Here is a 17,530-nt window from a genome sequence, read left to right as displayed (position 1 = left end):
ACCCGTAAACGCAGAAAAATGATCAGTAAGTTAGCCTGTAGCTTACGAAAAACAAAAAGCGGCTCAACTTACCTCATTCTCCCCTACGTAACACAATAGGGTTGGGACCTATCTCCACACTCTGTATGTTTTGGTAAAATAAGAAAGCTGATAATTTTTTATGATTTAATTTAAAATCATTTTGTTAAAAAAATGCCTAGTTAGCTCAGAAATTAATTATTTGTGACTGAAAACAACTTGCTTCTGATTGGTCGGGCTAATCATGACGTCACATGTAGGTATATAACTGTCTGTATATTTGGCGCAGTTGAGACATATATTTTCAATGTATTTACCTATGGTAAATCGAAGGACAACACTATTCGACCGCCACCCTTGCAGCCATTCTATAACTCAGGAACTACTGGACCGATCGGAACGAACGAAACACCATTCGAATCAGGGGGTACGATTTTATCAGCCGTTTCGAAGCTCGTGACCCCAGGTGACCTCGGTGACCTCAAGAGGTCAACTCGGCATTGACGCCTATTGCAGCCATTCTATAACTCAAGAACTACTGGGCCGATCGCGACAAAAACACCACCAGTCGAATCAGCGTATGCGATTTCATCAGCCGTTTCGAATATGGTGACCTCAGGTGACCTCGGTGACCTCAAAAGGTCAACTTAACGTTTTCGCCTATTGCAGCCATTCTATAACTCAGGAACTGCTGGGCCGATCGCGACGAAAACACCACCATTCGATTCAGCGTATGCGATTTCATCAGCCGTTTCGAATATGGTGACCTCAGGTGACCTCGGTGACCTTGGGAGGTCACATGGCCGTTGTGGCCTATGACAGCCATTCTATAACTCAGGAACTACTGGGCCGATCGTGACGAAAACACCACCAGTCGATTCAGCGTATGCAATTTCATCAGCCGTTTCGAATATGGTGACCTCAGGTGACCTCAGTGACCTTGGGAGGTCACATGACCGTTGTGGCCTATTGCAGCCATTCTATAACTCAGGAACTGCTGGGCTGATCGTGACGAAAACACCACCAGTCGATTCAGCGTATGCAATTTCATCAGCCGTTTCGAATATGGTGACCTCAGGTGACCTCGGTGACCTTGGGAGGTCACATGACCGTTGTGGCCTGTGGCAGCCATTCTATAACTCAGGAACTACTGGGCCGATCGTGACGAAAACACCACCAGTCGATTCAGCGTATGCAATTTCATCAGCCGTTTCGAATATGGTGACCTCAGGTGACCTCAGTGACCTTGGGAGGTCACATGACCGTTGTGGCCTATGGCAGCCATTCTATAACTCAGGAACTGCTGGGCCGATCGTGACGAAAACACCACCAGTCGATTCAGCGTATGCGATTTCATCAGCCGTTTCGAATATGGTGACCTCAGGTGACCTCGGTGACCTTGGGAGGTCACATGACCGATGTGGCCTATGGCAGCCATTCTATAACTCAGGAACTACTGGGCCGATCGCGACGAAAACAACACCAGTCGATTCAGCGTATGCGATTTCATCAGCCGTTTCGAATATGGTGACCTCAGGTGACCTCGGTGACCTCAAAAGGTCAACTTAACGTTTTCGCCTATTGCAGCCATTCTATAACTCAGGAACTACTGGGCCGATCGCGACGAAAACACCACCAGTCGATTCAGCGTATGCGATTTCAACAGCCGTTTTGAATATGGTGACCTCAGGTGACCTCGGTGACCTTGGGAGGTCACATGACCGATGTGGCCTATGGCAGCCATTCTATAACTCAGGAACTACTGGGCCGATCGCGACGAAAACACCACCAGTCGATTCAGCGTATGCGATTTCATCAGCCGTTTCGAATATGGTGACCTCAGGTGACCTCGATGACCTTGGGAGGTCACATGACCGATGTGGCCTATGGCAGCCATTCTATAACTCAGGAATTACTGGGCCGATCGGGACGAAAACACCACCGGTCGATTCACCGTATGCGATTTCATCAGCCGTTTCGAATATGGTAACCTCAGGTGACCTCGGTGACCTCAAAAGGTCAACTTAACGTTTTCGCCTATTGCAGCCATTCTATAACTCAGGAAGTACTGGGCCGATCGTGACGAAAACACCACCAGTCGATTCAGCGTATGCGATTTCATCAGCCGTTTCGAATATGGTGACCTCAGGTGACCTCGGTGACCTTGGGAGGTCACATGACCGATGTGGCCTATGGCAGCCATTCTATAACTCAGGAACTACTGGGCCGATCGCGACGAAAACACCACCAGTCGATTCAGCGTATGCGATTTCATCAGCCGTTTCGAATATGGTGACCTCAGGTGACCTCGGTGACCTTGGGAGGTCACATGACCGTTGTGGCCTATGGCAGCCATTCTATAACTCAGGAACTACTGGGCCGATCGTGACGAAGACACCACCAGTCGATTCAGCGTATGCGATTTCATCAGCCGTTTCGAATATGGTGACCTCAGGTGACCTCAGTGACCTTGGGAGGTCACATGACCGTTTTGGCCTATGGCAGCCATTCTATAACTCAGGAACTGCTGGGCCGATCGTGACGAAAACACCACCAGTCGATTCAGCGTATTGCGATTTCATCAGCCGTTTCGAATATGGTGACCTCAGGTGACCTCGGTGACCTTGGGAGGTCACATGACCGATGTGGCCTATGGCAGCCATTCTATAACTCAGGAACTACTGGGCCGATCGCGACGAAAACACCACCAGTCGATTCAGCGTATGCGATTTCATCAGCCGTTTCGAATATGGTGACCTCAGGTGGCCTCGGTGACCTCAAAAGGTCAACTTAACGTTTTCGCCTATTGCAGCCATTCTATAACTCAGGAACTACTGGGCCGATCGTGACGAAAACACCACCAGTCGATTCAGCGTATGCAATTTCATCCACCGTTTCGAATATGGTGACCTCAGGTGACCTCAGTGACCTTGGGAGGTCACATGACCGTTGTGGCCTATTGCAGCCATTCTATAACTCAGGAACTGCTGGGCCGATCGTGACGAAAACACCACCAGTCGATTCAGCGTATGCAATTTCATCAGCCGTTTCGAATATGGTGACCTCAGGTGACCTCGGTGACCTTGGGAGGTCACATGACCGTTGTGGCCTGTGGCAGCCATTCTATAACTCAGGAACTACTGGGCCGATCGTGACGAAAACACCACCAGTCGATTCAGCGTATGCAATTTCATCAGCCGTTTCGAATATGGTGACCTCAGGTGACCTCAGTGACCTTGGGAGGTCACATGACCGTTGTGGCCTATGACAGCCATTCTATAACTCAGGAACTGCTGGGCCGATCGTGACGAAAACACCACCAGTCGATTCAGCGTATGCGATTTCATCAGCCGTTTCGAATATGGTGACCTCAGGTGACCTCGGTGACCTTGGGAGGTCACATGACCGATGTGGCCTATGGCAGCCATTCTATAACTCAGGAACTACTGGGCCGATCGCGACGAAAACAACACCAGTCGATTCAGCGTATGCGATTTCATCAGCCGTTTCGAATATGGTGACCTCAGGTGACCTCGGTGACCTCAAAAGGTCAACTTAACGTTTTCGCCTATTGCAGCCATTCTATAACTCAGGAACTACTGGGCCGATCGCGACGAAAACACCACCAGTCGATTCAGCGTATGCGATTTCAACAGCCGTTTTGAATATGGTGACCTCAGGTGACCTCGGTGACCTTGGGAGGTCACATGACCGATGTGGCCTATGGCAGCCATTCTATAACTCAGGAACTACTGGGCCGATCGCGACGAAAACACCACCAGTCGATTCAGCGTATGCGATTTCATCAGCCGTTTCGAATATGGTGACCTCAGGTGACCTCGATGACCTTGGGAGGTCACATGACCGATGTGGCCTATGGCAGCCATTCTATAACTCAGGAATTACTGGGCCGATCGGGACGAAAACACCACCGGTCGATTCACCGTATGCGATTTCATCAGCCGTTTCGAATATGGTAACCTCAGGTGACCTCGGTGACCTCAAAAGGTCAACTTAACGTTTTCGCCTATTGCAGCCATTCTATAACTCAGGAAGTACTGGGCCGATCGTGACGAAAACACCACCAGTCGATTCAGCGTATGCGATTTCATCAGCCGTTTCGAATATGGTGACCTCAGGTGACCTCGGTGACCTTGGGAGGTCACATGACCGATGTGGCCTATGGCAGCCATTCTATAACTCAGGAACTACTGGGCCGATCGCGACGAAAACACCACCAGTCGATTCAGCGTATGCGATTTCATCAGCCGTTTCGAATATGGTGACCTCAGGTGACCTCGGTGACCTTGGGAGGTCACATGACCGTTGTGGCCTATGGCAGCCATTCTATAACTCAGGAACTACTGGGCCGATCGTGACGAAGACACCACCAGTCGATTCAGCGTATGCGATTTCATCAGCCGTTTCGAATATGGTGACCTCAGGTGACCTCAGTGACCTTGGGAGGTCACATGACCGTTTTGGCCTATGGCAGCCATTCTATAACTCAGGAACTGCTGGGCCGATCGTGACGAAAACACCACCAGTCGATTCAGCGTATTGCGATTTCATCAGCCGTTTCGAATATGGTGACCTCAGGTGACCTCGGTGACCTTGGGAGGTCACATGACCGATGTGGCCTATGGCAGCCATTCTATAACTCAGGAGCTACTGGGCCGATCGCGACGAAAACACCACCAGTCGATTCAGCGTATGCGATTTCACCAGCCGTTTCGAATATGGTGACCTCAGGTGGCCTCGGTGACCTCAAAAGGTCAACTTAACGTTTTCGCCTATTGCAGCCATTCTATAACTCAGGAACTACTGGGCCGATCGCGACGAAAACACCACCAGTCGATTCAGCGTATGCGATTTCATCAGCCGTTTTGAATATGGTGACCTCAGGTGACCTCGGTGACCTTGGGAGGTCACATGACCGATGTGGCCTATGGCAGCCATTCTATAACTCAGGAAGTACTGGGCCGATCGCGACGAAAACACCACCAGTCGATTCAGCGTATGCGATTTCATCAGCCGTTTTGAATATGGTGACCTCAGGTGACCTCGATGACCTTGGGAGGTCACATGACCGATGTGGCCTATTGCAGCCATTCTATAACTCAGGAACTACTGGGCCGATCGCGACGAAAACACCACCAGTCGATTCAGCGTATGCGATTTCATCAGCCGTTTCGAATATGGTGACCTCAGGTGACCTCGGTGACCTTGGGAGGGAGGCTGCCATAGGCCACAACGGTCATGTGACCTCCCAAGGTCACTGAGGTCACCTGAGGTCACCATATTCGAAACGGCTGATGAAACCGCATACGCTGAATCGACTGGTGGTGTTTTCGTCACGATCAGCCCAGTAGTTCTTGAGTTATAGAATGGCTGCCATAGGTCACAACGGTCATGTGACCTCCCAAGGTCACTGAGGTCACCTGAGGTCACCATATTCGAAACGGCTGGTAAAATTGCATACGCTGAATCGACTGGTGGTGTTTTCGTCACGATCGGCCCAGTAGTTCCTGAGTTATAGAATGGCTGCAATAGGCGAAAACGTTAAGTTGACCTTTTGAGGTCACCAAGGTCACCTGAGGTCACCATATTCAAAACGGCTGATGAAGTCGCATACGTTGATTCGACTGGTGGTGTTTTCGTCGCGATCGGCCCAGTAGTTACTGAGTTATAGAATGGCTGCCATAGGCCACATCGGTCATGTGACCTCCCAAGGTCATCAAGGTCACCTGAGGTCACTATATTCAAAACGGCTGATGAAATTGCATACGATGAATCGACTGGTGCTGTTTTCGTCGCGATCGGCCCAGTAGTTTCTGAGTTATAGAATGGCTGCCATAGGCCACAACGGTCATGTGACCTCCCAAGGTCACCGAGGTCACCTGAGGTCACCATATTCAAAACGGCTGATGAAATCGCATACGCTGAATCGACTGGTAGTGTTTTCGTCGCGATCGGCCCAGCAGTTCCTGAGTTATAGAATAGCTGCCATAGGCCACAACGGTCATGTGACCTCCCAAGGTCACGGAGGTCACCTGAGGTCACCATATTCGAAACGGCTGATGAAATGGCATACGCTGAATCGACTGGTGGTGTTTTCGTCGCGATCGGCCCAGTAGTTTTTGAGTTATAGAATGGCTGCCATTGGCCACAACGGTCATGTGACCTCCCAAGGTCACCGAGGTCACCTGAGGTCACCATATTCAAAACGGCTGATGAAATCGCATACGCTGAATCGAATGGTGGTGTTTTCGTTGCGATCGGCCCAGCAGTTCCTGAGTTATAGAATGGCTGCAATAGGCGAAAACGTTAAGTTGACCTTTTAAGGTCACGGAGGTCACCTGAGGTCACCATATTCGAAACGGCTGATGAAGTTGCATACGCTGATTCGACTGGTGGTGTTTTCGTCGCGATCGGCCCAGTAGTTCCTGAGTTATAGAATGGCTGCCATAGGCCACAACGGTCATGTGACCTCCCAAGGTCACCGAGGTCACCTGAGGTCACCATATTCGAAACGGCTGATGAAATCGCATACGCTGAATCGACTGGTGGTGTTTTCGTCGCGATCGGCCCAGTAGTTCCTGAGTTATAGAATGGCTGCCATAGGCCACATCGGTCATGTGACCTCCCAAGGTCACCGAGGTCACCTGAGGTCACCATATTCGAAACGGCTGATGAAATCGCATACGCTGAATCGACTGGTGGTGTTTTCGTCACGATCGGCCCAGCAGTTCCTGAGTTATAGAATGGCTGCCTGAGGCCACAACGGTCATGTGACCTCCCAAGGTCACGGAGGTCACCTGAGGTCACCATATTCGTAACGGCTGATGAAATCGCATACGCTGAATCGACTGGTGGTGTTTTCGTCGCGATCGGCCCAGTAGTTCCTGAGTTATAGAATGGCTGCCATAGGCCACAACGGTCATGTGACCTCCCAAGGTCACTGAGGTCACCTGAGGTCACCATATTCGAAACGGCTGATGAAATCGCATACGCTGAATCGACTGGTGGTGTTTTCGTCACGATCGGCCCAGTAGTTCCTGAGTTATAGAATGGCTGCAATAGGCGAAAACGTTAAGTTGACCTTTTGAGGTCACCGAGGTCACCTGAGGTCACCATATTCGAAACGGCTGATGAAATCGCATACGCTGATTCGACTGGCGGTGTTTTTGTCGCGATCGGCCCAGTAGTTCCTGAGTTATAGAATGGCTGCAACAGGCGTCAATGCCGAGTTGACCTCTTGAGGTCACCGAGGTCACCTGGGGTCACGAGCTTCGAAACGGCTGATAAAATCGTACCCCCTGATTCGAATGGTGTTTCGTTCGTTCCGATCGGTTCAGTAGTTCCTGAGTTATAGAATGGCTGCAAGGGTGGCGGTCGAATAGTGTTGTCCAAATCGAAGTATTTGGTCGTGTTTTCAGTGTCTCCTTATTTTGCGCTGGTTTTGCGTGGCTAAGAAATTTTATCAAGAATAGCATATACTAAAATGTTCCTTTAATAGTGGAGCTTTAATATCTGTGAGTTTTATTGGCAAGCGAAAACTGATTTCGCTGTTATTTTATCTGGAAATTACTCATTTTTTAGGTCAATACTAAAAATATTTTACGGGAACAAGTTGGCACTTCTCTTGATTTTTGCACTCAAATCGCGTGCGACTCAACTGTATTGGAACTTGCAAAGAAGCTTGGTGATCAACTAACTGTGTTGTTATGGCACTGTTTGCAAAGCATGGATAATGAAACTGTGCCAAAGACTTAGCTACATAGCTAGCAATGCCTCAAGTAATACGCAGGAGGGACAGAATTCAGAGTCCGATCGAGAAGAATCGGTGCAAATGCTACGAGGACCAGGCAGCTCTGATACGATGGCTAGTCGTCTCACTCCATTAGACCAGCTGATTCCTGACAGCACCGACTCTGATGCACAGATGGAGCTCATCTGCCAAGCCAGAAACCAGATCTTTGATGGAAGATGTGATGCTGCCTCTGTCTCTGCTTTGTTGGCCACTTTGGACGGGGCCGAGCTCCGCTCCTTGCGTGAGCGGCTATTCGCCTGTCATCCAGAAATAGTTCCTTCGTTTGCTGGCCGTTCCCTGATTAGGTGCAATACGGGGAGCTGTAATCAGGGAAGTAACTTTCGATATGAAAGGGGTGCAGGTGCACCCCCGTCCCCCATCCATTAGAAGTGCACCCCCATCAAGTCAAAGTGCACCCCCATAGGCTAAGCGGTGCCCCACACGCCGCCCCACACCGATTAGCTCTAGAGCAGATGGCGAGGGTGATTTCCCGGCTACATTCCATCTCGGCGTCGCGATGCTTGTGGGCTTGGAAAGCGTCCAGTCGTATGTAGGGTAGTGTAGGGATAGGGTTGAGTTTAATAAGGTCCTTACATTTGAAAGGTTTGAACAACCCGCAATCAGCACAACATACCACAAGTTAAATAAAAAACTACCAAACTCCGCCCAACTAATATTAATAAACATTACAGCCAAACTAATGGCCTAAATAAAAATATATCTCAAATCCTAACAGTTATCGCGGGTCATGGCGCCATGAGTTGCTATTATCCAAAACAGATGCAAATAAACATGTCTGTATGTTATATGTATGTTTGTTTTAAAAACGTTGCAGCGGCGCTGGGAACTGCACTCTTAGATCTAGGTATGTTTGGCATCTGCAACTCTTCATATACACATTAACCCTATTTCGGACGGGGGAGGCCTTTCAGGATTTTCTTGTACAATTGTCAAACGCCGCGAGACATTCAGCTCATATTTGGTGACTTTTCCTAAATGCTCATTGCGCACATCTCAGAAAAAAATGCCGGGTCAGGTCAGGTCAGGTAACCAGAGCGGGTTTGTTGACCCCACCTCAGAGAAGTTTGCAATCACGTCAGAGCTTGAGTTTTTCACGAAGTTATTTCCTCTTATCAAGTCTTCAAAACAGTACCTGCAGTATGTGTCGTTTGTATATCTCAGAATTTTTTATCTGTGACCTGAGGTTAGGTCAGAGTCGTGACCTTTACATTGCAAGCCTATGGAAAATATTGAAATGCGACCTGCCTCGAGTAAGCGAGTCAAAACCACCCAATTCTTTAAGAATTATGACAAATTATCTTGTCTGTAATAATCCAGGTGCCATTTACTGACAGGGACACCGGAGAGGGTTATCTGAGGGCGAGATCATGTGAGGTGATATCTACCATACATCAATGCTCACAATACCTACAATATTGACAATGCTTACAATACTGTTACAATACTTACGATGAGACCAGCAAGCACTCTGCCGTTACAGTTCTAACTTCTGTTCGAAAACCGACGTTACACACATTCGCTGCCAGCATAACATGTATTGTTTGACAGTAACAAAATAGAATTGACATCTGAACCCCAAGCGGACCGCCATCCACTCAAATTTTATAACCCTGACCGGTCAGGGGGCGAATGGAGGTCATCCCTGGGCATTACACTCAGCCCTTGCACAAAATATCTCACCTCACAGTAGAGATGTCAATCGGATACCAACTTTTTGGTATACCGATACCAAACCGATACCAACTTGGTATTTGGTATTTCAATCGTAATGTGTTTGGTATTTTGTTGGTATCATAAGCCCTCACTAATGTATAAGAGGCTAAGAAATCGGTAAAATGTTGGTATTTCCCTCAGTTTCCTAAGTTGGTTTGGTTTCGGTATTTCCGGTGGTTTTGGTTGGTATTTGGTTTGGTATCGGTATTCCGATTTTCCGTAATTGACATCACTACCTCACAGTGATCATTACAACAATATCACCGACTTGATAGTGGATTTCAAAGTACTTGCATCAGCTCTTCTTGCTATTGCAGACGATCATCTCCTCAGGGTAATGTTGTTCGGGACATGAACGTAGATCGTTTTCGGAGTTTCATAAATGCTACTGCAACAGCCTGGCACAAAACAGGACTTGTATGCTTTTCTCTGCGCTTTGCCCTTCAGTATATCACAAAAGAATTGTTTAGAATCCATCTTACGCTTCTTTCACAGTCTCCCTTGCCACCGTAGGGCGTAGAAAGATTGCTGTTGCTGGTAAGTTAAGGCACGGTAGATAGAAATTACCTCGGTTCTCAACGCCTTAAGCTATTTTTATGAAAAAGAACAAAGAAATTATTATTAGGATTAGAGAAATGTTAAAATGTTAATTGTAAATTAGGCCAAATGCGTATTGGAAAGGCTTTTGCCCTTCAGCATCTTCCGATTCATCATGTTTTTCATTTGAAAATTCGAGGTTCACAAAATGTTTACCACGCGCTCAATGTTAAATGGGAACAGTACACGGCAGACGCATCAATTTTTGACACTGAACCTTTCATCCGTGAATGCTTTAGCATAATTTAAAGCTAAAAACATCGCGAATGGCAGAGTGAAACAAACAACCTCTTTCACACATAGAAATAACATGTAATCGGTGGTGCGCCAGATGCGCCATTATTTGTCAACCGCAGAAGGTTACATGTGACGTAACAGCATCAAGAGCGTCTTTTTCAAGAACTTTAAAAAATATGTTTTCTATCTGTCTTCCCCCATTTCTCTCAGCATAATGATTTTATTAGGAAATTGTATGCACCATAAATTCTGCGAAAATAGTTTGATCATTTCTATACATTCTTAAAAAATCGAGTTCCCAACCCCATTGAGGGCATTTTTAGGCCATCACAGTATTTGTCAACAATTGTTGTTTGGGGGACTGGGGAGGGTGGTTACTGGCTCATAAACTGTCCCACCCCCCAAAAAAAGAAAAGAAAACGAAACCGATCATCCGCGAAAAGAACATTGAGCTCGAACCAAGGTGACGAATCGATTTATAGGTATGCAGGATGACTAACGATGTCACTTTTTTGACTTCTTGTGTCAAATAAATTCTATCATCTGGATAGCACGTCAACATTCTATTTGACATTTTACAACAAACGTATAACTATTTGGCGCGACTAGCCTCATAAATGTTCTGAAACTAAAACCGTTTCTTCGCAATTAACTTAGACCACGTCATCCCAGACAAAAAATAAAATAATGCACATTTATGCACGACAAAAATAAAATAATGCTTCAGGATCACTGGCCTGAATTCCAATGCTTAAAGTTTACTCAAAACCGGTGTGGCTGAGGCACTCTTCGCTACATCTCGTGACGGCCACCATTGTGTTGCATTTTTTTCGGTAAGCTATAAGTAAGGAAAGGATTGGTGAGTGGGTTGAAAACAGCCCTCACCCTCCACCCCCCCCCCCTCCTTCTTCTGGAAACATAAGTAACCGAAAGATCTGGCGATAGTTTATCCACCTCCTCTGCCGCCGCGCTGCGAGGCCTCGATTCGTTCGGTATGTGGCTTCCTGAGCGGTCCTCCCCGGAGGCAAGGTGAAAGGTCATGGCCTGTATCAGAAATTTATACGTTGCTGAATATGTTTTATAGTTCTTCCAAGGCCTTGGACACCGTTTTATTATATCGGATAAGCATTGCACTTTCTTATCAATCAATACATTTAAAGAAAACTTGATCATAATCTTATACTGCGGCAATTGTAGTTCTGCTTACGGCTGCCTCTTTATGATACGGGCCACCACCATCTCCACTGCGCTGGAGCTCAGGCGTTCTACCCCTCCCCGCTACGGACCGGCCCTCGGGCTAGGTGTGTTAGTACTGAGCGCAAACCTGTAGTAGTCACTTGACTTTCATTCACGTAGCGGGAACGGAAGCTATAGGCGATACCAAGGACGGGCTCTGGGGAGGCAACCGGCACGGAAAAATAGCACGATTGTAGTTTTGGAAGAATATCTGTTGCGGTAAGAGGAATTATACAAAACATACGTCCTAGGAGCAAACATGTGTTATTCCTCCATACTTTGCGCTACATTTCCTTTCTCCAATGGCCAGCACTTAGCAAATAATAGCGCAATTCTAAATTGGTTACGAGCGAGCGAGCGAAGCGAGCGGAGTCTCATACTGAATTAAGGGAAAATCCTGAGTATGAGCGGCCGGCCGGCCGGCCGGCCGTGGGGACGCTCTTCAAAAGCTAATATCTTAGGAACGGGACATCCGATTGACAAGCGGTCTTCTTTACTGAATGTCACTTGGACGTAAAAGTTCTGTGGTGTGATGGCCACCATGCGTTCTTGCCAACCAACGCACGTGGCGCGTGGTAAAGTTGGACATTTTTTAAGAACCCCCAAAATTGCAACCTCAATAACGGCACAACGGTTGGGCCGATTGAATTGAAACTCGGTACACAGTTAGGTCTCCATCAGATAATTCATCTGCATGTGTTAAGGTTGGGGTGCTACTGCACGTGCGCACGTGCAGGGGGCGCTCCCAGATCTCGAGAACGGCTGGGCCGATTGCGCTCAAATTTGGTACACGGTTGGGGACCAGTTAGTAGGGTGCCGTGCATAAGTCAGTTTGGCCCCCTTTGCACGTGCGCACGTGCAGAATGCCGCTTCCAGATCTCAGGAACGGCCGGGCCGATTGCGTTCAAATTTGGCACACCGCTAGCGGCCGGTTAGAAGGGTGCTTTGCACAAGCCCATTGGAAGTACCCTCTCGCCCTTCCGCACGTGCAGGGCTCACTATCTCGCTCGCTCGTTCTTCGCCCAAAAGGCGTTTTACTGGTAATATATGTGTACAGTAGCAACTGCGGGTCCCTGTACATGGATATGCATTGCCTAGTGGCTGCCCACGTACATGCTAACTTTCAGTGCAACCAGTAAAACGCCTTTTGGGCGACCAACGGAGCGAGCGAGAGGATGGGCCTTGCACGTGCGAAATTGCGAGGGGGTACCTCCAACTAACTTGTGCACTGCACCCTACTAACCGGTCTTTAGCGATGTGCCAAATTTCAGCGCAATCGGCCTAGCCGTTCTCGAGATCTGGAAGCGGCACACTGCACGTGCGCACGTGCAAGCGGGGTCCAAACTGACTTTTGCACGGCACCCTACTAACTGGTCCCCAACCGTGTACCAAATTTGAGCGCAATCGGCCCAGCCGTTCTCGAGATCTGGGAGCGCCCCCTGCACGTGCGCACGTGCTGTAGCACCCCAACCTTAACACATGCAGATGAATTATCTGATGGAGACCTAACTGTGTACCGAGTTTCAATTCAATCGGCCCAACCGTTGTGCCGTTATTGAGGTTGCAATTTTGGGGGTTCTTAAAAAATGTCCAACTTTACCACGCGCCACGTGCGGTGGTTGGCAAGAACGCATGGTGGCCATCACACCACAGAACTTTTACGTCCAAGTGACATTCAGTAAAGAAGACCGCTTGTCAATCGGATGTCCCGTTCCTAAGATATTAGCTTTTGAAGAGCGTCCCCACGGCCGGCCGGCCGGCCGCTCATACTCAGGATTTTCCCTTAATTCAGTATGAGACTCCGCTCGCTTCGCTCGCTCCGTAATCAGCCCAGTAGTTACAGAGATATTGCAATTGTTACACAACTGACACCTTTTCGTTTTGCATGTGGCACGTGCACAAGGGCCACCCACATGCATCGGGAACAGTCCAATACTTGGTAGAAGGAATGCAGCTACCCTTCAAAATTGCCTCATGTAAATCGGTCAAATGGTCGCTGAGATATATAAGCCTCGCAAAAGTATCCGCACGGTCGGCCGGCCGCCTGCTCATACTCAGAAATTTCTGTTAATCTATCAAAGATTTTGCTTGCTTTGCTTGCTCCATAACTAGACAAATTTGATTAGTGCAAATCTTGGTCTGAGGGGTGTTCACGGGCACCACACACTGCTGCGTGCGGTGTGTGCGGTGCGTCCAGCAGGCGTGGGGGTAGGGGATGGGTAGGCGGCTCTGACGTCACGGCTGCGTGCGGTGGACGGTCCGCTGTGGCCAGTCCCGACCGGCCACAGCGGTCGCTGTGTGCGGTGACGGAAGGCTGACGTAGGGACGCAGTGGGCGGAGCTTGGAGGCTGTGTGCGGTCCGACCGCACACAGGGCCCGTGAACAGCCCTCTGTTTTTTTTTTTTTTTTTGTAAGACTTCGGTGAATGTGAAAACAAAGTCCAAGTACATGAAAAACAATCTAACCTGACTCAACCTTATCTAAGGACTGTTTGACTGTGCAGCCAAAATAAAATATGCTGCAGCATACAGCAGCACATATGCGCAGTGAGGGTTACGTCCCACGTCAGTCCCGCCCACACTGGCCCCAAGCTCAGTTTTTCACAAAGAACTTTTGATAGAGGCACACTAGAGCGATGAAAGCGCCTTGGATGTGTTAAGCTCGACGATACGGATCGACTGATATTCGACATGACCCTTTCGGGTCAAGTCATGACCTTGACCTGAGGTCAAATTTTCAAGTTGACCTTTCAATGTCAAACTATAGTTCATTCGATGCGTCTTGACGAGAGGAACACGATGCCGGTAAAGGCAAACTCGTGCAAGGCTTGGGTCAAAGGTTATTGCAGAAAAACTTTCCGAAAAAATCGGCCATTTTGGCAGTTTTTGCCCCCTACAGGCAAACCGTTGACGCCAGTTCAAATCTGAGGGCAATGCTCAGAAATAACGTTAATAGGGCTATCGAATGCGCTTTTCCACGGCACCGTGGCTCTCTTGGTTTCCAAGTTATGCGTTGGCTTCTTGGAAATAGTCCACACTCGACCTGAAAATTGGCGAAATTTTGCGTTCAATGACCTCTAAATACCTGACCTTTGACCTGACCCAAAAAAGTGACCGAAATGTTTTCGTCATTATTTTTGGCGCTCTTTCGAACACCGCCTTCCGCGTATCGCTACGTGGCCCAGGAGCCGATTTAACCCTCGCCCGCACATGAGGGGGGGGGGGGGGGGTTGCCACCCCCCCAGGTAGTCTTTCTGCTCTGCACTCAACATTTTTAGAGCTAGAAGGCTGATTTTTCGTATAGCTGCTCCTCTATCCTTTCTGGATGTCCACTGAAAATTTCAAGTTTCTGTGTTTTTTGGTTTCGGAGATATGACCTTGTTTTTCAGGTCATGTCATGACCCAAATGGCCAATTCTCAACATCTTGCGTTGGCTATGGGCCTTGTGAGCTTTTGACACCTTGATTTCGGCCTTTTTTGCCAGTCTTACCTCCCACCTATCATGGAACATGTTGTTCGACGATGTACAGATGTCAAGGTCAAGGTCAAGGTCAACCTAGGTCATCTAAGATAATTGCGTTTTAGGCAAGCGGAATTAACTTTTTTGTGAATTTTTTTGACTGCATTTTTGGTAAAAGCTTCTCAGATCACGATTTCATGTAATATGGACACATAAACAATCGGTGCACACATCAGTATACACACAGACACACACAGACATACAAACACATATAACTGACCTTGACCTAACTTGACCTGAAATGACCTCAGCAGCAAAAACCTGGTCGGGTAGTGTGACAAAGAGGTTCTAGCTGGCTTGGCACCAGAAAACGGCATCGTCATCGGTATATGATAAGCAGCGCACTTGATATCCAACGGTGACCCAAAACAGCAACATTTTTTAGTTTGACCTGACCTGGAAGGTCAATGACTGACCTGAGAAGGTAAAACTGGGTATCATTGGATTCGTCCCTTCCCAAAGAATCTTTTTGGTTTTTACCGCTAAGCTCTATCTCCAACAGGAACGAAATGGCGCGGGGGGGGGGGTGGCAACCCCCCCCCCCCCCCATGTGCGTTCTAGGATGGGAAAATGGCATGTGCGGGCGAGGGTTAAAAGGGGTGTTCAAACACCCCCCCCCCCCCTCCAGCAGGGCGTGGAAATCCATGGCCCCCAGCGGGTTGGGGGTTAAAATGTAAAGGGGAAAAAAACAGTGAGCAAATAATGCTCAGGTCAACCTTGACTTGCGGCAATTTGTCTAGGGTAGTTGCATCCCCTCTTCCAAACATCGGATACTTTCGATGCATGTGGGTCACCCCCACTGCACATGCTGCATGCATAATGCAAAAAAGGTTTCAAATTTGTTTCCATTACAATAACTCTGTGATATAACTGGGGCGATTTCGGCGAAACTTAGCACCAGGCAATGCGTTCCCATGCATTGTGGTTAGAGTGCTACTGCAGGTGCACACGTGCAGGGACACTCTCTCGCTCGCTCGTTCTTCGCCCGAAAAGCGTATTACTGGTTTTAAACGTTCAAACATGTGGAATGGTGTTGGTCCCATGCATTATGGTGGGCACCAAGGCCATGTGAAGATCAGGTCAGGTCATTGACCTTTGATGACCTTGGTTCACTTTTCCAAGTTGAATATGACATATGTTAGGTACTGGTTTTGACATATGTTTACTGGTTTTAAACGTTCAAAAATGTGAAATGGTGTTGGTCCCATGCATTATGGTGGGCACCAAGGCCATGTGAAGATCAGGTCAGGTCATTGACCTTTGATGACCTTGGTTCACTTTTCCAAGTTGAATATGACATATGTTAGGTAGTATGCTACTTTTGGAACTGATTTCGAAATTAGCAACCATTTGAACATTCACGAAGTTGTTTTGGTGCAATCGTAATTCTTAACATGCTACGAAGCTGTCAGTGGTTGTTTACTATGAATATCCGGCAGGACGCGTACTGATTGACCTGACCTGACTTGTCCCGACTTGGCCCAAATTCATGAAGACATCGTATGTGATCAAAACTGGCATGAAATTCGTGATGAGCACCCGAAGACACCCGAACAACCTCACTTTATGAAGCTTTGACAGGTCCCGATTTTCCTGACATTTCGGTCATTGACCTGACCTGGGGGGTCAATTGTTGGGGGGGGGGGGGGGTAAAATTGTGAGTGGAAAATTGTCTTTAAAAGTTGGAGGTTTGAGTGAAAACAAAAGAATATTTTCATCTGAATGTCGTTTCCCATCACAAATGACAAACACTGGGACATTGGACAAATAAAAATATAATGTACCATAGGTATTAGGTACTATATAGTTGAAATAGCTTGGTAGGTTAAATTATGTGAGGTTAGACTACATTACTTTAGGTTAGTAGGCAGGTTAGGTTAGGTCAGGTTAGATTAGGTTATGTAAGCTTAGGTTAGGTTCCTAACCTGACCTGACCTAGCCTAACCTACTAAACTAGAGTAATGTAGTCCAACCTCACCTAACTTAACCTACCGAGTCATTCAACTATTTAGTGCCTATGATATATTATGTCTAGATGACGAAAGTCGACAAAACAATTTTGATTACTTACCTAGGAGGACGGTTTAGTTATGTCCAAGGGCTTTTCGGAAGGTCATGAGTCGATACGTAAATCCCCTGATTTCCCGTCATTTTTTACCCCTTACCCTTGATGGATATGCTGCTATCTTATGTGTGATTTTTTCTTTTCAGAGAATTGTAGACATGGATTTGGCACCATCAGCTCCACCTGAGCCCACTGAAGTTGAATACCACTGGACAGACATCACTGATGACTTCCTTAACGCATGTAAAGGTACGTTTGAGTTGAATGGTATACACTTTTATTTGTCTTTGATGCGTTTGTGAGCTTTGTAT

At 47.7% G+C, this 17,530-nt stretch overlaps 1 protein-coding gene across 2 annotated transcripts in view; it reads left to right on the top strand.

Moving 5' to 3' along the window:
• The window catches only part of LOC122382401 (N-alpha-acetyltransferase 35, NatC auxiliary subunit-like), a 40,980-nt gene that overhangs the window by 4,756 nt on the left and 18,694 nt on the right, over window positions 1-17,530 (top strand). For both annotated transcript variants that reach the window (XM_043367656.1, XM_043367657.1), the window contains exon 2: window positions 17,366-17,468. In XM_043367656.1, the coding sequence (XP_043223591.1) occupies window positions 17,378-17,468 (91 nt within the window). In that variant the 5' untranslated portion in view covers window positions 17,366-17,377. The remainder of the gene's footprint in view (window positions 1-17,365; window positions 17,469-17,530) is intronic.

Source organism: Amphibalanus amphitrite, unplaced genomic scaffold (genome assembly GCF_019059575.1).
Source record: "Amphibalanus amphitrite isolate SeventyFive unplaced genomic scaffold, NRLGWU_Aamphi_draft 000139F_arrow, whole genome shotgun sequence".
In the NCBI taxonomy this organism is placed as follows: Eukaryota; Metazoa; Arthropoda; class Thecostraca; order Balanomorpha; family Balanidae; genus Amphibalanus; species Amphibalanus amphitrite.
Note: the sequence above shows the minus strand (reverse complement) of the source record. Positions and strands in the feature narration are given on the sequence as shown.